At 45.9% G+C, this 23,218-nt stretch overlaps 1 protein-coding gene across 10 annotated transcripts in view; it reads right to left on the bottom strand.

The window, feature by feature from the left end:
- Positions 1-23,218, bottom strand: part of LOC140402452 (ryanodine receptor 1-like) — a 497,733-nt gene that overhangs the window by 224,741 nt on the left and 249,774 nt on the right. For all 10 annotated transcript variants that reach the window (XM_072490240.1, XM_072490241.1, XM_072490242.1 and 7 more), the window contains 5 exons: positions 20,933-21,027; positions 16,604-16,739; positions 12,609-12,795; positions 6,527-6,635; positions 2,070-2,190 (listed from right to left, as the gene is read on the bottom strand). In XM_072490240.1, the coding sequence (XP_072346341.1) occupies positions 2,070-2,190; positions 6,527-6,635; positions 12,609-12,795; positions 16,604-16,739; positions 20,933-21,027 (648 nt within the window). The remainder of the gene's footprint in view (positions 1-2,069; positions 2,191-6,526; positions 6,636-12,608; positions 12,796-16,603; positions 16,740-20,932; positions 21,028-23,218) is intronic.

Raw genomic sequence — 23,218 nt, 5'->3', positions numbered from 1 at the left:
GTAGGAGCTCGTCTGTTTCCTCGGTCCAGCACTGCACGACCTTCTTAGCTGGATTCTCCCGCTTGAGTTTCTGCTTGTATGCCGGGAGAAGGAGCACCGTCTTATGGTCTGATTTTCCAAAGTGCGGTTGGGGGATGGAACGGTAGGCGCCCTTGATTTTTAAGTAGCAGTGGTCAAGAGTGTTGTCGCCCCTGGTGGGACAGGAGATGTGTTGGTGGAATTTTGGCAGTACACTCTTGAGGTTGGCCTTGTTGAAGTCTCCGGCCACAATGAACAAGGCCTCCGGGTGTTCTGTTTCGTAGTTGTTTATAACTATGTATAGTTCGTCCAGCGCCTTCCTCCCTTCTGCCTGGGGTGCGATGTAGACCGCTGTGATAATGTTTGAAGTGAACTCACGTGGAATGAAGTATGGGCAGCACTTCACGGTCAGATATTCCAGATCTGGGGAGGGAGGGTCACCAGGTTCACCACATCCAAGCACCAGGAGGAGTTGATGAGGAGTGAAATCACTCCACCCTTCGCTTTGCCTGATGATGCTGTGCGGTCCGCCCGATGAATTGAGAAGCCTTCAGGTTGTATGGCACAGTCCGGTGCGGAGGGGGTTAGCCATGTCTCTGTGAAACAGAGCACACAGCAGTCTCTAACTTCCCTCTCAGAGGTAAACCTAGCGTTAGGTTTATCCAGCTTGTTTTCGTCGCTTGCACATTTGCCAGGGGTGTGCTGGGGAGAGGAGTCTTGAAACCGCGTTGCTTCAGTCTCAGCAGCAGACCGCCGTGTTTCCCTCGCTTCCTCGGTCGGCGGCTGGAAGTTCCCGGGATCCGATGGGAGAAGTCTGACCTTGTGGAAGGTAGGTGCTGCTCTTCAGTGTGTCATCTTGTTCGCTGGAATGTGTGTGGGGGAGAAGTGTAGTGCTTATATGCGGCTGCAGCTGGTCAGGCTCTTGAGTGCTGGTCCCGACCCCAGCGAATCAGACGGCGTCATGCATTGGGATTGCCCTAGTTCCACGCGGCGCCGGTGCTAGTCTAACGGGTCCTGAATTTCTCCGGGAACAGCACCGCTTTTGTCAACGTAGAACACTCGCGATTCAGTCCCGGCGTTAGCGCTTAATCTCTCAATCGGAGAATTCACCGATATCTTAAATGGTTGCAACTAAACAGATTCAATAAAATCTATCTCACGGTATCACCAGCATGATGTACAAGTAAAAGATGCTTTGTGGTTAACTTTCGTTTTAGGGAAGCACACCGGAATCAGGAAAAAAGTATTGAGATTATAATGGTTTAGCACAGTGGGCTAAACAGCTGGCTTGTAATGCAGAACAATGCTAATAGTGCGGGTTCAATTCCCGCACCGGCCTCCCCGAACAGGCGCCAGAATGAGGCGACTAGGGGCTTAGTAACTTCATTGAAGCCTACTTGTGACAATACGCAATTATTAATATGAATACTTACACAAGGTATTATTAAAAAGATAGGGTGAAAATGTAGAAGAACATTCAACAAAGTAACAGGATAGATGATGTTACCCCCTCTTAACTGAATTGAAGGTATTTTTATTCATCTAGCCAAGGTATCGAAAGAAAATTATTGGATCAGAAATCAGCCTTGAGCACAGCAGGTTTGTTCTATTGGAGTGTGGGTGTCACTGGCAAGGTTGGCATTTGTTGCCCATCCCTAATTGCCCTTTAACTTGCTGGCCATTTCAGAGGGCAACCACATTGCTGTGGGTCTGGAATCACTAGTAGGCCAGACCAGGTAAGGACAGCAGATTTCCTTCCCTAAAGGGTCTTTATGACCATCGACAATTGTTTCACAGCCACTATTGCTGAGACGCTAGATTTATTGATTGAATTTAAATTCCACCAGTTGCCATGGTGGGCTGTGAACCAGTGTCCCCAGAGCCTTAGCCTGGGGCCTCTGTATTATTAGCCCGGTGACATTACCACCACCTTCCTTCAAATGGTTCCAAACATGTCCATCACCTATTGTGATGCAAATAATGCGAACAAATAATTCAGGTCAAACATTCCAAGATTTGGGCGAGCAACAGAATTAGCAATTCATCTTTACCTTTTCCAAAGGCAGGTATCTGCAACGGTAAACTTATAACACCAACCAAGTCTTCAATAGGAACCAGGGATCGTAGGATTGCTCGGATTCTCAATGCTTCACCTTTTCCAGCCTGGATCAGCTGTTGCAAGAAGGAAATGCACAACAGAACAAAGTTATCTTACAAACTGCTTTTCTGCATAAGGCAGAGGAAGCCAGCACATAACATCATCTATTAAATCAATGTTCTTTGTTCAAACTAAGGGCCAGATTTCACTCCTGCTTCGAAAACTCATTTACGGCCCATTATTATGGAACGGGCGATTTTCCAATGCAATGTTTGATGTTGTTTTGTTGTTAACCAAAATGAAAAATGAAAAATTATGGGTGTGATCGAATGGCCTCATTGCAGCCAACTCGGTGACGCGGCGAGACCATTAAATCTCGCGAGGTTTGTGACGCTCGGAACGCCTCGCGAGATCTCATGAGATCTCGCGAGACGTCGCCATCTGGATCTTGCCCTTGCTGGGTGAGATCCAGATTTACAAATTCCTCAAGAAGGCAACACATACGAACAAATATGAATATGAAAGCTTGCTCCTCCAGCTATGACTTGTCTCATAACTTAAAGGTGGTACAACTGCACGTTTTATCAACTGGCTCCGACTGTCTCGTTTTCAAGGACAAATGGAGCCCAGATTAATTCCAGAGCTCAGTGAAAGATGAGGGAATGTGACACACTTACACCGGTCTTGCAGCCTAAAATGGTTGCTCTACTATTGGTGGCAGCTGGGCACCATCATATTATATTTCCTGGTCTCGGACTCCTCCTCAGCAATTCAAACAATTTCTGTTTACGTTACGTTAGAAGGTAATGGGCAAATTCTCCGGCCGTTCGCTGGCAGTGGGGTTCTCTGATCTCGCCGGCAGCGCACCCTTGCCCGCGGGTTCGCCAGGCAAGCGGCGGGAGTAGAGAATCCGGCCGCCAGCGAAAAGCCTGGCCAAATTCTCCGTCCTCAATAACGGGGCAGACTAGCAAATCCGGCCCATTGTCTCTGCTGAGGCATTCATTAATAGCAATATTGAATTGCATGTAACATATAACTATATTAATATTCTCTGGGAATAATTTAAGATATCCCCTATGCTTGATTGCTCCTTCACCCTTCACAACTTGAGCCTTGTTTCACCTCTGAAGTTATCTATAATGTGGAGACCTTGTTTGACCTCTATATCATTCGGTCCATTCACTGCTGGAGTATGAGGATTATAGCGAGGTGCCAAGAACCACAGTTTCGCTCCCCTGCCCTGCATTTTCAAAGAATATTCCTTCTCCAATTAACTGTTTGCCTAAATCAGAATGAAAACATGGTATTTTTTTAAAAAAATTTGTTTATGGGATGTGGGCATCACTAGCTAGGCCAGCATTTATTACCCCTCGAGAGTCAACCACATTGCTGTGGATCCGGAGTCACATGTAGGCCAGACCGGGTAAGGACGGCAGATTTCCATCCTTAAAAGGACATTAGTGAACCAGGTGGGTTTTTACAACAATCGACCATGGTTTCATGATCATCATTAGATCTTAATTCCAGATTTTTATTGGATTCAAATATCATCATCTGCTGTGGTGGGATTCGAAGCTGCCACTACCTCTCCCAAAGTTTTCAACAAAATCACTGGACTGTTAAACTGCCACTGAGCATCAGCTATCAGTTAACAAGTTTCACTTTCATTAAAAAATTGAATCCTCAAAAGGGAAATCTTTTATGTAGAGCTCCCTGCAAATTCTCAGCAAGTCTCACACAAGTATTTATAAATGCTGAGGAACAAAATGACTTCACGCCAAATCAACATCCAAAACAGGTGGGTAGGGTCACATCAGAGGTTACAATCTGGAACAAGACCCTCTGCTCCCTTTCTTTTCCCTGGACGTGCAGTCGATTCATTTAAATGCGAGGCCCCTTTAATTTTCTTTGCGTGACCATACACTAGTCGTAACTTAATGGAAGTGAACCTGTGCACAAGCTTGCGGGGGACCTTCAGGTTGGTGGGCTGGCTTAGCAGCTTACAGGGAACATTGAAGGGTACAAAACCTGCCTGCTATGTGCCATCATCTCAACAGTCATTCTATTTATAACCACAGCCGGCCTGGTTTCCCAGGCCTCAGGAGATCAGACAGCTCAAAGACAGGGAAGCAGACAGGAAACCGGAGTGGAGGCCACATTCAGATCAGCCATGATCTTATCAAATGGCACAGCAGATGCAATTGATTGAATGGCCTATTTCTGTTCTTTTTTAAAATAAATTTAGAGTAACCAATTTTTTTTTTTTCCCAATTAAGGGGCAATTTTAGCGTGGCCAATCCACCTCCCCTGCACATCTTTGGGTTGTGGGGGCGAAACCCACGCAAACACGGGGAGAATGTGCAAACTCCAGTGACCCAGAGCCAGGATCGAATCTGGGACCTCGGCGCCGTGAGGCAGCCGTGCTAACCACTGCGCTACCATGCTGCTCTCCTATTTCTGTTCTTAATTCATATGTTACAATGTATATTCATAATACAAAATGGCTGAACCCAGGAGGCGCTGCCTCGTCATTGCTACTTCTGGCCGAGCCCAAGGAGAGTTTCCACCAGGTTTGGGAAGCTACACAGTAAAACCACCAGCCCTTTCCCCTGCATGCCACCATCTGTCTGCTCCCCCACCGACCACTGGATCTTCCCACAATCAGGAATCCCCCCCCTTGACCACCATTTGATCCCTCCCACCATCCAGCATGACCATCTTTTGCTCTCCCAGTAACTATTCCCATAGGTTTAAGCCTGGTGTAGCAGCATCCCTTCCAGAAAGGCCTGCGGTCTGTCAATTAGGCTACCGATAGGCAGAAACCACCCCCTACCCCAGGAAAAAAAAATGAAAGGAATTCTACGGTTAAATTCTGCAGGATGATTGGAAACCTGACTTCACAACAGAACCCCCGCACAAACTAGGGTGAAGGCTAAAATCCAGGCCAATGTTGCAGAACCTCACTCCTGTATGTGCTCAATGCCTTGATCGCATCCCGCCTATAACTACTATACAGGCACAGTGGTACCACCTTTTAGGTGCTGTGATGAGAAGTGAGAAGAAATGTAGGGAAATCTCTTGGCTGCATGTCTCTCATTTCATTTAAATTCAGCAGATGTATCACTGTTAAAAGTGGAGTCACAACGGAGTAATGGCAGCGAACATGGTGGGGTGGACGGGTGGGGAGCAGTTTTGGCTGAGAGCTTCTTTATCCCACTTTACATTCTGGTGTCATGGGAGTGTCCCTTTAAGAAATGTTTTGTCTTCTCAAATGGCTGCAGTGATGTCATTGTGTGGGTGAAGCTGGGCTGTGGCTCTGGGTTTCACTTTCATTTTGAGCTGGGAGCTGGCTGTGGCTCTGAGTTTTACTTTCAGATGACACAGTTGGAGGCTGGATTCAGACAAAGGTTTCTTTTGTCACTCTCTCTCTCTCTGCATGTTAAAAGGTGCTCAGATCACTTGATAATTTAAAAGTGAAAACTATTTTCTGGAAATAATTCAAACCTACTGTTTTGGTAAAGGATTTTCCTGGTTTTATTGGATGTTGTTATCAAATTGAAACAGTTGAAAGGGAAGTTATATATACATATATATGAAATGAAATGAAAATCGCTTATTGTCACAAGTAGGCTTCAAATGAAGTTACTGTGTAAAGCCCCTAGTCGCCACATTCCGGCGCCTGCTCGGGGAGGCTGTTACGGGAATCGAACCGTGCTGCTGGCCTGCCTTGGTCTGTTTTCAAAGCCAGTGATTTAGCCCTGTGCTAAACAGCCCCTATATATATATATATATATATATATATAGGGCTGTGTGGGGTATTTATGTTGGTAGTTGATAAAATCCTTACTGCGTGTGTCAACAATGAATGTCAACTGAATTCATAGAATAAACTTTGTTTTTGAATAAAAGTGCTTAAGGCCTCTGTTGAATAACACCTGAAAAGTAGGCCCTTGTGCTCATCGTAAACAAAATCAATAAACAGTTGTAGGTCAGGTGAACCCCATGATATACTTTGGAGTTTTCTAAACCCTGGCCCAGAACACTAGATCTCCCGAAAATAGTTTATTCAAAAGGCAAGCCCAGGCCTTCAATGTCTGGCTGGAGTCCTGATGAAAGAGCACGGATCTGAAACATTGGCTGTTTCTCTCTCCGCTCTCGCTGCCAGACCTGCTGAGTATTTCTATCGCTTTCTATTTTTAATCAACCTTTCAGATTAATCTCTAAATCAGCAAAGTTATTTTGCACACAATTGGCCGACACAAAACTAAGCGTTTCTATTCTCAAAAATTTTATTCACTTTGAAGTGTGACAGTTGCCTGCAAAACGTACATTAAAATGGACTTTGAATACAACTATCGCGATATGGGGTGCAGTGAATTATTGGTTCATCGACATTAGACGATTACTTACGTGCATCTCTGGAGCACATCTGCCCAACAGGTCAATTAGTGTGGCGTAGAAGGACATGATGGCATTACCCAGGTGGACACGATTTTCTTCATGTGTCTCTTCACTAAACCTAGATACGTGAAAAAATAAGTTAGGATTTACTCACTCTGAAGAATCATACGGATTCAAAACCGTAACGTTGTTTCTCTCACACACATGCAGCCAGATTGGCTGAGTTTTTTTAAAATAACATTTTCTGTTTGTGTTACAGATTCCAGCATTGACAGAATTTTGCTTTATTTCCGCTATGGTTCACAGTACATTATTTAGCCGTACTGACTTTTATTTTGCTCAGCTGTCGGGAATTTATGCACATTACATAAGAACTAGGAGCAGGAGTAGGCCATCTGGCCCCTCGAGCCTGCTCCGCCATTCAATGAGATCATGGCTGATCTTTTGTGGACTCAGCTCCACTTTCCAGCCTGAACATCATAACCTTTAATCCCTTTATTCTTCAAAAAAATATCTTTATCTTAAAAACATTTAATGAAGGAGCCTCAACTGCTTCACTGGGCAGGGAATTCCATAGATTCACAACCCTTTGGGTGAAGAAGTTCCTCCTAAACTCAGTCCTAAATCTACTCCCCCTTATTTTGAGGCTATGCCCCCTAGTTCTGCTTTCACCCGCCAGTGGAAAAAACCTGCCTGCATCTATCCTATCTATTCCCTTCAGAATTTTATATGTTTCTATAAGATCCCCTCCCCCGCATCCTTCTAAATTTCAACGAGTACAGTCCCAGTCGACTCAACCTCTCCTTGTAATCCAACCCCTTCAGCTCTGGGATTAACCTAGTGAAAAATGAAAATTGCTTATTGTCACAAGTCGGCTTCAAGTGAAGTTACTGTGAAAAGCCCCTAGTTGCCACATTCCGGTGCCTGTTCGGGGAGGCTGGTACGGGAATCTCCTTTGCACACCCTCCAGCGCAAGTACGTCCTTTCTCAGGTAAGGAGACCAAAACTGAACACAATACTCCAGGTGTGGCCTCACTAACACCTTATAACAATTGCAGCATAACCTCCCCAATCTTAAACTCCATCCCTCTAGCAATGAAGGACAAAACTCCATTTGCCTTCTTAATCAACTGTTGCACCTGTAAACCAACTTTTTGTGACTCATGCACTAGCACAGCCAGGTCTCTCTGCACAGCAGCATGTTTTAATATTTCATCATTTAAATAATAATCCCTTTTGCTGTTATTCCTACCAAAATGGATAACCTCACATTTGTCAACATTATATTCCATCTGCCAGAACCTAGCCCATTCTCTTAACCTATCCAAATCCCTCTGCAGACTTCCGGTATCCTCTGCATTTTTTGCTTTACCACTCATCTTAGTGTCGTCTGCAAACTTGGACACATTGCACTTGGTCCCCAACTCCAAACCATCTATGTAAATTGTGAACAATTGTCGGCCAACACTGATCCCTGAGGGACACCACTAGCTACTGATTGCCAACCAGAGAAACACCCATTAATCCCCACTCTTTGCTTTCTATTAATTAACCAATCCTCTATCAATGCTACTACTTTATCCTTAATGCCATGCATCTTTATTTTATGCAGCAACCTTTTGTGTGGCACCTTGTCAAAAGCTTTCTGGAAATCCAGATATATTACATCCATTGGCTCCTCGTTATCTACTGCGCTAGTAATGTCCTCAAAAAATTCCACTAAATTAGTTAGGCACAACCTGCCCTTTATGAACCCATGCTGCGTCTGCCCAATGGGACAATTTCCATCCAGATGCCTCGCTATTTCTTCCTTGATGATAGATGCCAGCATCTTCCCTACTACTGAAGTTAAGCTAACTGGCCTATAATTACCCGCTTTCTCCCTACCTCCTTTTTTAAACAGTGGTGCCACGTTTGCTAATTTCCAATCTGCCATATCCGTTACAGCCATATTGGTCCCTTTGATTCAGGCAGGATTGTTGAAATTATTAGCACTTTTTACTTAGTTATGACATGCTCAGACTGATAGTCAACGGCGGTCTATAGGGACAAATTGTGTTTTATGAAACAAACTGGCAATATCTTTTTATTTTGTTTACCAATCGCACCAAATAGCAGGAAGAGGTGAACCCAAACGGGGTAAAAGTGGATTTGGGCAAAGGTGTAAAGCAGATGTAAACATCCATTCCGCACTACTGCCCAAGTCTAACTTCAGTCCCAATGCTCCTAGACATTGCAGCTTATAAGCCTATCATGTCTGCAATACAATCACGATCTGTATTCACATAGGCGTATACACAAAATAATTAATTCCGATTTTAAAGGAGTTCTGAGAAAGGCATACAGGTTCAAAATATTGGACGGAATTTCATGGCTGTTCATGCCAACGGGATCTTCCGGACCCGTCAACAACACACCTCCGCCGTGCGTTTCCTGGTGGCGATGGGTGCATTCAACAGGAAACCCCGTTGACAAAAGCGAGGCCAGAAGATGCAATCGCCGGCCAATGGCAGGCTGCCTCTCACGCGGCGGGTTGCTCGGTAAATCCCGCCCATTAACTTTGTTCCTCTCTCCACAGAGGCTGCCAGACCTGCTGAGGTTTTTCAGAATTTTCTGTTTTCATTCCATTTCGATTTTAGTCCTTTTCCCATAAACCATTCATTCGAATGGAGGATGATTTATGTGGCCAAATTGGGAAAGCAAACATGATAATAATAATCTTTACTAGTGTCACAAGTAGGCTTACATTAACACTGCAATGAAGTTACTGTGAAAGCCCCTAGTCGCCACGCTCTGGCGCCTGTTCAGGTACACTAAGGGAGAATTCATAATGTCCAATTCACCTAACAAGCACGTCTTTCGGGACATGTGGGAGGAAACCGGGGCGCCCGGAGGAAACCCACGCAGACACGGGGAGAATGTGCAGACTCCACACAGACAGTGACCCAAGCCGGTAATCGATCCTGGGACTCTGGCGCTGTGAGGCATCAGTGCTAATCACTGTGGCTACCCTGCCTCCCATACAGTCATTTACTGCACAGAAGGAAGTCATTCAGCCCATCAGGTTTATACTGGCCCACAGTGGAGCAATCCAGCAAATCGCAGTCCCTGCTCATTCCCCACAGTCCCGCGTTTATTTCCTTTAAGTATCCAAACAGTTCCCGTTTGAGATGGTTGATTGTTTTCCCTTCCATCACCCTTGTGAGCAGCGAGTTCTAGGTCATTGCCATTCTCTGCAGAACATAGTTATTTCTCATATTCTCCCTGCATCTTGCCCAATACCCCAAATCTGAGTGCCACCCCGCCCCTAGGGGCTGGTTTAGCACAGGGCTAAATAGCTGGCTTTTAAAGCAGACCAAGACAGGCCAGCAGCACGGTTCAATTCCCGTACCAGCCTCCCTGAACAGGTGCCGGAATGTGGTGACTAGGGGCTTTTCACAGTAACTTCATTTGAAGCCTACTTGTGACAATAAGCGATTTTCATTTCATTTCATTTCATTTTTCACCCTCCACCCAGTCCTTGTACATTAGTCTACCTTATCTAAACCTGTCATTATCTTGTACACTGCTATCATTTCCACTCAATCTCTTTTGCTCCAAAGAGAACAATTACTGATTTCCCAATCGAACCCTGTAGCTGAAATTCCCCATCCCTGTAACCATGTCTTCAGGAAGGATAATTTCCAGCAATGTGGAAAATTGTCCAGGGTATGTCCTGTACACAAAAAGCAGGAGAAATCCAACCCAGCCAATCGCATCCCATCAGTCTACTCTTGATCATTAGTAAAGGGACGGAAGGGGTCATCAACAGTGCTATGAAGTGGCACTTGCATAGCAATAACATGAACATAGGAGCAGCTTTTCGATACTGCTCTGCAATTCAATATGATTATGAACGATCCTTTAGCTCCTTAATAGCAATAACATGCTTATTGTTGCCCGGTTTGAGTTCTGCCAAGGCCACAGCTCCTGACCTCATCGCAGAGGTGAGGTGAGCGTGACTGCCCTCAACATTGAGGTAGCATTTGACCGAGTATGGAGCTCTAGTTAAACTGAAGTCAATGGGAATCAAGGGGGAAACTCTCCTCTGGTTGGAGTGATACCTAGTATAAAGGAAGATGGCTGTGGTTGGTGGAGGTCAATCATCTCAGTTCCAGGACATCACTGCAGGAGTTTTTCCAGAGTAGTGTCCTAGGCCCAACCATCTTCAGCTGCTTCATCATTCGGGCAAAAGTGGGGATGTTTGCTGATGATTCCAGGGCTATGAGGAAAGCAGTGAGGTTATGACACTGAGCTAAAGGATCGTTCATAATCATATTGAATTGCAGAGCAGTATCGAAAAGCTGCTCCTATGTTCCTATGTTCAGCACCATTTGCCATTCAGATACTGAAGCATTCCATGTCCAAATGCAGCAAGACTTGGGCAACATCCAGGCTTGTGATGACAAGTAACATTCGTATCATACAAGTGGCATGTAATAACCATCTCCAACAAGAGAGAATCTAACCATCACTCTTTGATATTCAAGGCATTACAATCACTGAATCGCCCACTATCAACATCCTGGGAGTTACCATTGGCCATAAACTGAACAGCACCAGCTATATAAATACTGTGGCTACAAGTAGGTCAGAGGCTGGAAATTTTGAAAAGAATAATGTGCCTCCTGGCTCCCCAAAGCCTGTCCACCATCTACGAGGCACAGGTCAGACATGTGGTGGAATAAGTTTGCCTGGATGAATTCAGCTCCAACAACCCTATCAATAAATGTGACACCATCCAGGACAAAGCAGCCCCGCTTGATTGGCACGCCATCCACCACCTTAGACATTCACTCCCTCCACCACCAATGCAGTGGCAATCGTGTATACCATATACAAGGTGCACTGCATGAACTCAAATCCTTGACAGTGCCTTCCAAACCTGTGACCGCCACCGCCGAGAAGGATGAGGGCAGATGAATAGAACACCACCACCTGCACATTCCCCTCCAAGCCACACAACATTCTGCCCTGGAACTATATTGCCATTCCTTCACTGTCAATGGGTCAAAATCCTGGAACTCCATCCCTCACATCATTGGGGGTATCGCCACAACACATGCACTTCAGTGGTTCTGGAAAGTGGCTCAGCACTGATGGAGTATAGTTTTATTCATATAGGGGATTAGTTGAATGCATATAGCTCAAGAAGCAAAATTATTTATTCATATAGGGGATAGTTGAATGCATATAACAAAAGAAGCAAAATATTAAAAGTGTCTTGACTGTGGGAACCCAGTCATTTTCTTATATAATGAATTAACCATTGTATTCCAGTGTATTCAGTACTGAGAACAGATTGTTCTCCATCAATTCTAGCTAGGTCATAGGAAACATAGCGTATGCAGTACTTTTCCTGAGACTGTGCCCACAGACGGTAAGCTAGTTTTGATAGGCACCAGTCAATTTTAAGTAATGTCCAATGTTTGATTAATAAGTTATCCTCAAAAAACAGACATTCATTTGGACAAACCAGGAGGTTTCAGCTGAGAATTAGAAGCCAATGACCGTAAACGAGGGGTTAAACCAGAGAAAATAATTCCCTTAAAAGTAGGACCTCATGGTTGAGATCCTTTGTTCCTGAATTCTTGAATCATCTATTTGTTTGTTTGTGTTTAAGTAATTTATTTTCAGCATATGTTTCTTGCCATTTGCTTGACTTTTTAATGTATTGGTTGATATTTTGTTTCTCAATTTTATTATGTTCTTATTCAAGTGCATACCAGTGAATTCTGAGGGAATTCCTATACATGAAACAGATCCGCTGCCCTTTATATTGCTCCACTCTTGGGTGTGAGGCAGTCTAGGTATAGGCCCAATATACTAATTTGCATGAGGTGGGAGGGACCATTTCTGGTTCTTCCCATATGTTGTCCTTTGGATTGTGGTCAGATAAAGAGATAAAGAAGAGTGAGAGTGGGCTTGGTGCCAATGATCTCCTCAAGGCAAAAAGGCGAGACTTAGGTCCCCAGATTTTCAGTCTTTGGAGTCTTATAAGAGACAGAAAAACACTTGTACTGTATTGGGTGAAGCGAACATATTTCCTTACAATTCCCGTCTTCGGTCTTTCTTGACTGTTGGTCCATCACGGGCAGGATCCTCCGAGATCTTGATGGCGTCCTCAATGGCTCCGAGTAAACCACTGCCACCTTCACCCCGGAGGGCAGGCCCAAAGCACTCAGGGCGACGGATCAGCAAACGCACAACAACATTGGCATTTTCCTCTACACTCTCACCTGCAATCACACAGAAAGCATCGCATGAGCATGGGGGTGAGGAACGCAAAACAAGAAAGTGTCAACATATTCCCCATATTCAGGAACGAAAAAATTTCAAGACAACTATTGTTTTTGGTCACTTCGTAAGCAGATGCCTTAAGTACATCTAGTTTTCCTCTACTTCGCTGATTATTTTTGCAGTCATTAAGTAGTTTTCATTAATTCTAGTCACGTATTCTCTGGGATCTTTCCTCATGTGATGTTGCTCCGGTAATAATTAATTTACTTTAAAAAATTGTTTTGGATGAAACAATCTAATTGTATAGTTGGCAGTAAATATAGACATACAATGCAGAAGGAGGCCATTCGGCCCATCGAGTCTGCACCGATCCACTTAAGTCCTCACTTCCACCCTACCCCCCATAACCCAATAACCCCTCCTAACCTTTTTTGCATGTCTTTGGACCGTGGGAGGAAACCAGAGCACCCGGAGGAAACCCACGCAGACACGGGGAGAACGTGCAGACTCCCACAGACAGTGGCTCAGCGGGGAATCAAACCTGGGACTCTGGCGCTGAGAAGCCACAGTGCTAGCCGCGTGTGCTACCGTGCTGCCCTTGTGTGTATAACATGTGAAATTCTCGGCCGTTAGCGAGGGTGGAAAAATTCACACGAGCTGGACTTTTCGGCCGTTTTCTTCCCTGCCCGTTGATGGCGTACCCGCGCAGTGGGTTTCCCGGCGGAGCGGCGTGCACTCAATGGGAAACACCACCGACAACGGCAGGACCAGCAGATCCCAGCGCGGGCCAATGGCGGGCCGCCTCCCACCTGCGGCGGGTTGCGGGGTAAATGGCGCCCAAGGCCTGGGCTCGGAAGCCTGGATTTTGAAATCACCTCAAAGAAACCCATGTCGTTGTTTGATCGTACAGGACTGGAGTATTGCTGAGGAAAAAACATGCTCGTTTTGACAAAACAATGGCTCACCTTCAGCAATATGGAAATACATTTTTTTATTAAAAAGTATATTTTCGGGAAGTGAACAACCAAAGGAGGAAGAAACACTTGTCAAATGGATTTACCTGAAGTGAAAATGATATAAATATGATTAAAATGATATAAATGATGTAGGGGGCAGCACGGCAGCACAGTGGTTAGCACAGCTGCTTCCCAGATCCAGGGTCCCAGGTTCGATTCCCGGCTTGGGTCACTGTCTGTGCGGAGTCTGCACGTTCCCCCCGTGTCTGCGTGGGTTTCCTCCGGGTGCTCCGGTTTCCTCCCACAGTCCAAAGATGTGCAGGTTAGGTGGATTGGCCGCGCTAAATTGCCCTTGGTGTCCAAAAAGGTTGGGTGGAGTTACTGGGTTAGGGGGATAGGGTGGCGGTGTGGGCTTGGGTAGGGTGCTCTTTACAAGGGCCACTGCAGACTTGATGGACCGAGTGGCCTCCTTCTGCACTGTAAGTTCTATGATATATTTGACTCATCCTTTTTATAAGTAAGTTTACCTGGTCGCTCAGCAGTAAGCATATACGACGTACTGACCAGACAGACACCAACTCAGTCCCTCATCTCTATGGAGTTAAATATTGTCTGTCCGGACAGTGGAAAGGGTGTTGCAATGCAGCAGAGTACCCCTAGGTTAGAATTTCAACAACTGGTCTCCAGCTAGTGGCTCCTGTTGGGTGCTTGTGCCTGAAACTCAGCTTTAAGGCCCTCTATGCTGCTGCATTCTGCCAACAAGCACTATCCAATCTAATGAATAATGGTTGTTGACTTAGGCAAGCCATTGAAAAGTGACTGATGTCTATAGGAAAAGCAGGCAATGTTTAGATGGTAACCTGGTCAATATTCGTAAAAGGTTATGAGTATATAAGTGAGACGGCTGCCGATATTTAATGACACTTACTGCCCAAAATAATCCCCCACGGGATCCACGCCGGAGCAGGCTGTACTGCCAGCTGATTTGCCCGGACCGCCCCATTGCCCCTGGGTGGCATGCCCAAATTTGAAAATGGCTACTCACCTCCTCCAATCCCCTCAGAAGCCATTGCGCTGGGTTCCCGCTTTTAAATTGGAGTGCTCAACGGGGCCGTGTTACCGCTCGGCGGAGAGCCAGCTAGAACACGGGAGGCCGTTAGATTGGGCTTCCAACGCGCTAATGAGATGGAGATTGTCCTTAATTGGCCTCAATTGGCTTTGCACAGTGTCTAATCTGGATCGGATCTTGCCAATGGGAGCTGGTTGGATGGATCACAAACCACTCGGCGCCCAGTGTGGTTCCCGGTTTGGACACCTCCCATAATCTAATTGGCCTGCACGGATCCTTACCGGGCGCAAAGTGGCCATTAAATCGTGCCCGTTATGTTAAACCTGTATAAAACGCTGATTCACCATCAACTGGATTACTCGGTCTAGTTCTGGGAGCCACATTTTAGGAAAGAGGTGAGGGCATTAGAGAGAGTACAGAAAAGATTCACAAAAATGGTTCCAAGTGATGAGGAACTTCAGTTATGAAGATAAGATTGGAGAGGTTGGGACTGTTTTACTCGAAGAGAAGGTCAAGAGGAATTCAAATTCATGAGGAGTCCAGACAGAGTAGTTGGGGAAAAAGCATCTCCATTGGTGAAAAGGTTAAGAAGGAGGGAGCACGCAGATTTAAGTTAGTTTGTGAAAGTAGCAATGGAGGAGTGAGGAAAAACCTTTTCACATGGTGAATGGTTAGGATCTGGCATGCACTGCCTGAGAAACTGGTGGAGACAGATTCAGTCAATGCATTCAAGAGGGAATTGAATTAATATCCAAAAAGGGAAGAACATGCAAGGCCAGGGAATGACACCAGTTAAATTGTTCCTTTGGAGACAGGTTCAGACATGGTGGGCCGAATGGCCTACTGTAACCATTCTGTGATTAGGTGGTGTTGTCATACAAATTCCTTTCTCTACAGTTTTATCAAAGGCATGAACCCACTCATTGTGTCAATACCTCCATTAAAACAGGCAGAAAGGAAGCTTGCTATGAGCAGGTAATGTTTTCGTCTGGATTATATTCCCATTCACGTGTTTTGCAAACAATGTTTAAAAGGAAGAAGAGAATCAATATCCAGATTTCCGTGAAAAGTGAAGCAACAGGTATGGGGGAAACTTTTGACTGTAACATGCAATTTTTCAGGAAGTCATTTTTATTACCCAGTCGCTAAGAGTTTACTATTTCCACAAATAGGTTGCATTTATGTATTCCTGGCAGCTACATTATTCCATAGAATTTTTAGTGAAGGAGGCCATTCGGCCCATCGAGTCTGCATCGGCCCTTGGAAAGAGCACCCTATTTAATCCCACACTTTCACTCTATCCCTGTAACCCAATAACCCCACCTAACCTTTTTTTATGACACTTAGGGCAATTTAGAATGGCCAATCCACCTAACCTGCACATCTTTGGACTGTGGGAGGAAACCGGAGCACCCGGGGGAAACCCACGTAGACACGGGGAGGACGTGCAGACTCCACACAGACAGTGACCCAGCCGGGAATCGAACCTGGGACCCTGGAGCTGTGAAGCAATTCTTCTAACCACTGTGCTGCTTGTATGCTGTTTGACGATCATGTGAAGGGAAGGGCAGGTTGTTGCATCAAATGACTGTTTACTTAGGGTCTGTTAATGAGATATGACAACTGTTGCAAGCAGATTGTACCCACATGATACATCTGTACCATCTGCGCTGGTGCCAATTTTGTGAAATTTATTGTACAATATGAACCGTGACTCCACAACTGTAGCGATAAAAGCAATTATTCATCCTTTACTGACGTTTGCCAAAGTGGTCTATTTACCATTTACGAATACAGCAAACCGCAAAAAGTCAAGATAACGCTCCCCTCCGACAGGGTTCCACCCGATGTCTGGATATCCTTTTGCCAGAAGCATAGGGCAGCTTTGCAATCCACACCCTGCCAGGTACGTCACCACCTAAAATTGGAGATAAAGGGCAAAATCCAAGAGAATGAATGACAATGTTAAAGCTCCAGACCGTCATTCCAAACATTCATTATTGAAATTTTTAGTAGGCAACTTAAAGAATGCAAGAATCAGAATAATTTGTCAACCACATCATCACATTCCAAGTCACATTTTAGGACCCATTCTCCTATTTAAAAAAAAACATTACTTTTACCCAAATACGCATTCATCCACTAAAATAAAAGAAAACTACTGCGGATGCTGGAAATCTGTAATTTTAATAGAAAGTGCTCAGCATGTCTGGCACTGAAATGAAATGAAAATTGCCACAGTCCCCAAGGGCGATAGGCTGCTCTCCCCTTTTGAGGGGGAGAGGACTGACTGGTGGTGATTTAACCTGAGGGCCACCACACCTCAGGCGAGCTGCAAGGTTGAGAAGGCCTCAGGGATAACCTCAGCCGGTGCGGGGAGTTGAACCTGAGCTGTTGGCGTCGCTAACCGACTGTGGAGAGAGAAACAAAGTTAACATTTTGAGTCAAATATGACTTTTCTCTAGAATTAGAGAATTAAGAATCACAATTGGGTTGAAATGTTAACACTGTGGATGAAAGTCTCCCTTTGGGAAGCTATGGGCTGGATTCTCCGATTCTGGGGCTATGTCCCCATGTCGGCGTGGGAACGGTGGTGTTTTATGCTGGAAGAACTGGCGCAAAACGACCACTGATTCCCTGTTTTGCTGAGGGGTGGCAGGACGGCAGCATCGCGGCTTTCACTGCCGATACGCCCCGGAGAATTGCCGGGTCCGAGGCCGCGCGTGCGCACGGCGGCAGCCTGCAGCGGCCGCGACGTGCAACATGGTGGCGGCCGCTGGCGGACCCGGCCCACAAAATAATCCCCCCCTCCTTCGGCCAGCTCGCGTGCCCCGGACCAAACCCCACACAGTGCCCTCAACCCCGAATAATGTCCCCCCTGCCCGTGGATCGGCCCTCCCCCGACTGTGGCGCTGTTGGACTGAGTCCGCAATCGCCACGCTGAGTTCCTGACGGGTGAGACCAGGAGAGATCCACGCCGTCGGGAACTCGGCCGATCGGAGGCGGAGCAGTGGAGGCGGGCCTCAGCCAATGTCCTGAGGTCGTGGATACGTGGCGAGTACACCGCTTTAGAGAGGGCGGAGCATCGCGAAAGCAGTGCCGCCCCCGATTTCGTCGGAAAGTTGGATTCTCCGGCCGGTCGGCGAACGCGATTCCGGCGTCGGCGACCGGAAAATCCAGCCCAATGTTCTCCCGTCAGAGCTGAATCAAACCTGATTTGGGAGCGCAAATGAGGATGGAATTCCCAATCCTTAGCAATGCAAATAATGCATGGCGAGGCTTGCGAGGGATTCCCTAGGGAATCGCGCTATAGGGCTGCCATTTTGAGAGGGCAACCCAATAGCGAGGTCCCGCGTCTAGCCACCGCTCCCACCCCGCATCACAATCCGACCCACCCACTCACAGCACAATTCAGCCCCCCACCCCTGGAGTTTCTAGGTGTCCTCCCTCCGCCACAGTACGGGGGTGACTCGACCGCCTCCCCCTACAGAGACCCCGAGAGAGTCACGCAGGCCCAGAGGCTATGGTGCTCGATCACTGAGAGGATGCAAATAGGTCTTAATGACTACGGTGCGAATCACGATACCCACGCCAGCTGAAGCATCAGAAACAGGCTCCGATCCAGTTTTCTGCACAACCGTTGGATTCTCCGCCTCATTGGGAATTCCGCTAGCAGTGGAGGAAGGCGGAGAATTTCACCTTGTTTCTCTGTCCACAAATGGTGCCAGACTTGTTGAGTATTTCCAGTCTTTATTCTAAGTTCATGCACATTGCTCAGTGAGGCAGCGGTCTCTTTCCTTTAGGCATACCCTTCCTCAGATAGGGCACATTTCATTCTTTGACTGTACTTCAGCTCCACCAAAGATCAGCCACGGTCTAATCCTTAGCTAGTTTCTTTTTAAATTCAGTGCAAACCGGGTTAATATAAAAGAATAATTTTACAGCTTTAAACTCCCAACAGGGACTCAACAAGCAGAAAATCATTTTCAAAATTTGATGCATAATTGAAGAATGTTTCTGATCACTCCAAACGTTGCCGAGTTGAAAATTAAGCCTATGAATCTTCTCTCTTGCTGCTTTATTTCACAGTGAAACTGAATACTTGATCCATTTTGCTCAATGTAAAATGCCAAGTAAAAGGTCAGGCATTTCAAAACAAACAGTTTTATTGGAAGAAAATCAAGCAGAATATTCCCTGGAAATCTGATGTCAATGTCCTGGTAGCATTCATGTAACCTTTTGGGCAAGGACGATAGGGTTTGATATTTTCCCAGTGGAACGTGATATTAGCTTGTTCCCAATTCCACAGTACGTTGAGGATGCTCAAACTCGTGTTCATGTGAGAGTACCTTTAAGAAATGGGTGTTTATAAATGGGGGTGTATATAAATATCTGTCGTGAGAGTACCTTTAAGAAATAGGTGTTTACCACTGCAGTGATGTCAGAGAGTGGGTGGAGCTGGGCTGTCTGTCAGCTTTTTACTTTCGTTTTTGAGCAGGCTGCAGGGTGTGTTTTAGTTTCGTTTTCAGTGTTGGAGCTGATGCCAGACCAAGCAGGTGTACTGCTGTTCTCTCTGCCATCAAAAGACTATCTCTTGATCATTTGGTGAATTCAAGAATTATAAATGTTTTCAGTAGTGACTTTAACCTGATGTGCTCCAGATAAAGGTTTTGTTTTTAAGTCGTATGGATGTTAAAAAGGAAAGCTTAAAGGCTTACTTAGTGTTGTATTCTTTGGGGGTTGTATTTGAATTGATGGTTGCTAAGATGTTGACTGTATGTTTTAAAAAGGTTAACTTGAGTTCATAGAATAAACATTGTTTTGTTTTAAAAAATACTTTCCCATTTCTGCTGTCCCACACCTGTAGAGTGGGCCGTGTGCTCCCCATACCACAATCTATTAAAAGTTGTGGGCCAGGGGAACTCCATGATACACTTTGGGGTTCCCTAAACCCTGGCCCATAACATTTGCAGAAACATAATTTTTCCCAACGCACCAAATACTCAAAGGGCGTGATTTAATGAAAAATGAAGAGTGCCATTTTGGGTGTGTTTAGCGGGTGTTTCCCATCGCTCGCAGCGAGGACTCTGCTTCCTTTTTGGGACCCGGCGAGGATGCACTTAAGACTTATTTCCTGCATTAACAAACTCCGCTCATCAGTGCAGGAAGAGATCGGGATTCCATTTAAACAAACTCTCCGCACCCCCCCCGCGACCTCCGGCCCCCCCTACAACTTACCAATTAGAGGGTCCTCGAGCCCCCCCCCTGCCCCGCATCCCCTCACCCTAGCTCATTAGAGCATGGCACCCCTATGTGCAATCCCTGGCTCGGGCAACCTGGAATCCAGGCACCTTGGCATTGGCAAGGTGACGGGTTGTCATCGGGAGAGCCAGGGTACCACCCTGCCCAGGGCCCGACCCACCTGGGAGGCCTCCGATCGCCTGCAAGACCCCCGTAACGCCTGGTCCACCTTTGTGGAAACCGGTGCTAAACGGCACCACGGCAGGGTCTCCGAGGCGAGACCGTTCGATCCCACGCTTTGGGTAACTCCGGCACAGACATATATTCAAGTGAGACTAACCACTCACTTGGAATATGTAAATCTGGATCACGCCCATTGAGGACAAGTTCCAGATCGCGATGCCTCATGAGAACGAGCGTCATAAAACTCGCGAGATTGAACAGCCTTGTCGTGTGACGTGGCCGGGAGATTTAACAGCCGTGTCGTGCGATGTGCCCGGTAGATCGCGGCCAATGTAAAATGGAATAAAATAGCTTACTCAACAGATAATTTTCGAAACCCACGTGCAAATCAGTGCATTCTTTCACAATACTGTCCTTATAAAAAATTATTTCATGAGATGTTGGCGTCACTCGCCAGGCCATCATTTTTAGTAGCCTTTTCCCAATTGCCCATCTTGAACCGCTGCTGTCCATGTGGCGTAGGTACACCCACAGTGCTATTAGGGAGGTGTTCCAGGATTTTGACTCAGCGACACTGAAGGATTTAGTTCCCGTGTCATCACGGTGGTGAGTCTGAAGCTCAAGTCCCGTTTAGCTTCAATAATTAATGCTAGCTGCAAATATATGGAAACTTTACACCGTAATTACCTTTTCAAGATCAGGTTCCCGCAGAGCCAAGGCAAGTTCATTGTTGTCAATACACGAAGCTGCTGCAACATCTAGTGGGGTGGATCCTCGCATCCCTGAGGAGGATGAGAAATCTCATTAAAGCAAGATAAACTCTTCTAGGTACAAATAACAGCATCAACTTTGGAAGGACTGCAATAGCCTCAGTGATCTTGCTGTCCCTGCAAACATTTCATCATCACTTTTCTTGCATTATCAAAATCCACACACAAGATGCAGTAAGTGTATCATGGGGATATTAGTGAATTTGCAGATCCAATGTGAAATACTTTCAGCAATAGATAATTTTGTAACATTTATTATCCAAGATCAATTAATCAATTAACCAGGAGCAATAGCACAAGATTATTTGAGAATTGGAAATTTGCACTCAATATTTGAATATTAAATAAGTCAAAATGAGCAATTCAATGTGAAATAACTCAATGCCACGATGAAAGCAGTGCAGTCGAGCCATAGATACTAGATACAAAGAACAATACAGCACAGGAACAGGCCCTTCAGCCCTCCAAACCTGTACCGGTCATGATGCCACACTTGGCCAAAACCCTCAGCACTTCCGAATGCCGTATCCCTCCATACCCACCCTATCCATGTATCTGTCGAGATGTCTTTTGAATGCCGCTAATGTATCTGGCAGTGTATTCCAAGCACTCACCACCCTCTGTGTAACACTATGGGGAATAGACCATAGAATCCCTACAGTGCAGAAGGAGGCCATTTGGCCCATCGACTCTGCACCAACCCTTTTGAAAAACCACCCTATTTAAGCCCAATCCCCCGCTCTATTCCTGCAAATCCACCCTAATGGGCAATTTAGCATGGCCAATCCACCTAACCTGCACATATTTGGACTGTGGGAGGAAACTGGAGCACCCGAAGGAAACACACGCAGGCGCGAGGGGAACGTGCAGACTCCACACAGACAGAAATCTTACAACACCAGGTTATAGTCCAACAGATTTGTTTCGAATCACTAGCCTTCATCAGGTGAAGGAGCTGCGCTCCGAAAGCTAGTGATTCGAAACAAATCTGTTGGACTTTAACCTGGTGTTGTAAGACTTCTTACTGTGTGCATCCCAGTCAAACGCCGGCATCTCCACATCCACACAGACAGTCACCCGAGGTTGGAATTGAACCAGGATCCCTGGTGCTGTGAGGCAGCAGTGCTAACCGCTATGCCACTGAACAGGCCTATCTTTAGCATTCACAGAATGAAGCAAGAAACAAAATCTTACAGTTCTTATAATGTCAATCATCTTCACACTTGCACAGAAATAGAATGAGTTATTACATGCTGTTTTTTCGTTAACACATTAGGGAGGGCTATGTCAACATTTAAAGTAAATGGGTTAAAGGACTGGATGAAATGATGCCGCTAAGATTCCCAGTTGGCGGACCACGAGCACTGGAAAATGATCCTTCAGTAGGAATGGAAGATTGAAACAGTCATCTATAACTTCTTCTTAAGCAGTCTTCCGGGATCGAGGATGGCTTGCTTCCACTCTGGCTTGAAGAGTTCGGAGATGACTTACAAGTTTAATGTGTAATCTGCCAGCTTTATACCACATGCGGGGCAAATGGCACTGGAAGGGTCGGCTGCATGAGATGTTGGGAGGTTTGTGCGCTCTCTCTTATGCCTCAATTTCGCCTCTGCATGTTCTCGATGAAATCCCTCGATTTGTTCAGTCCTCAAAGCACAGGGAATATACCACCAGCGTGTGTGCAGGGTCCTCCGCAGTCGGTGGCAAAAAAGGGGCGGCAATTTGTTTTTCTTTTGCAATATGAAGAAGAATAAATGTGGACAGCACGGTAGCACAGTGGTTCGCACAGCTGACTCACAGCTCCAGGGTCCCAGGTTCGATTCCCAGCTCTGTGCAGAGTCTGCACATCCTCCCGTGTCTGCGTGGGTTTCCTCCGGGCGCTCCGGTTTCCTCCCACTGTCCAAAGATGTGCAGGTTAGGTGGATTGGCCTTAGTGTCCAATAAAGGTTGGGTGAGGTTATTGGGACACAGGGATGGGGTGGAGGTGTGGGCTTAAATGGGGTGTTTTTACAAGGGCCGTGCAGACTCAATGGGCCGAATGGCCTCCTTCTGCACTGTAAATTCTAGGTAAATAGAAATCAATAAAAGGCTAAATTTTGACATTTTTAACATTCAAATATTCATTTGGCACAATTTCTAATTCTCAAATAACCTTGTGAAATAGCCTTGTGGTTGAAGCTTTGTTTAATAGTTCATTTGTAAC

This window comes from Scyliorhinus torazame, chromosome 25 (assembly GCF_047496885.1).
Source record: "Scyliorhinus torazame isolate Kashiwa2021f chromosome 25, sScyTor2.1, whole genome shotgun sequence".
NCBI classification, from domain to species: domain Eukaryota; kingdom Metazoa; phylum Chordata; class Chondrichthyes; order Carcharhiniformes; family Scyliorhinidae; genus Scyliorhinus; species Scyliorhinus torazame.
This window is presented reverse-complemented; position numbering and strand designations above follow the sequence as displayed.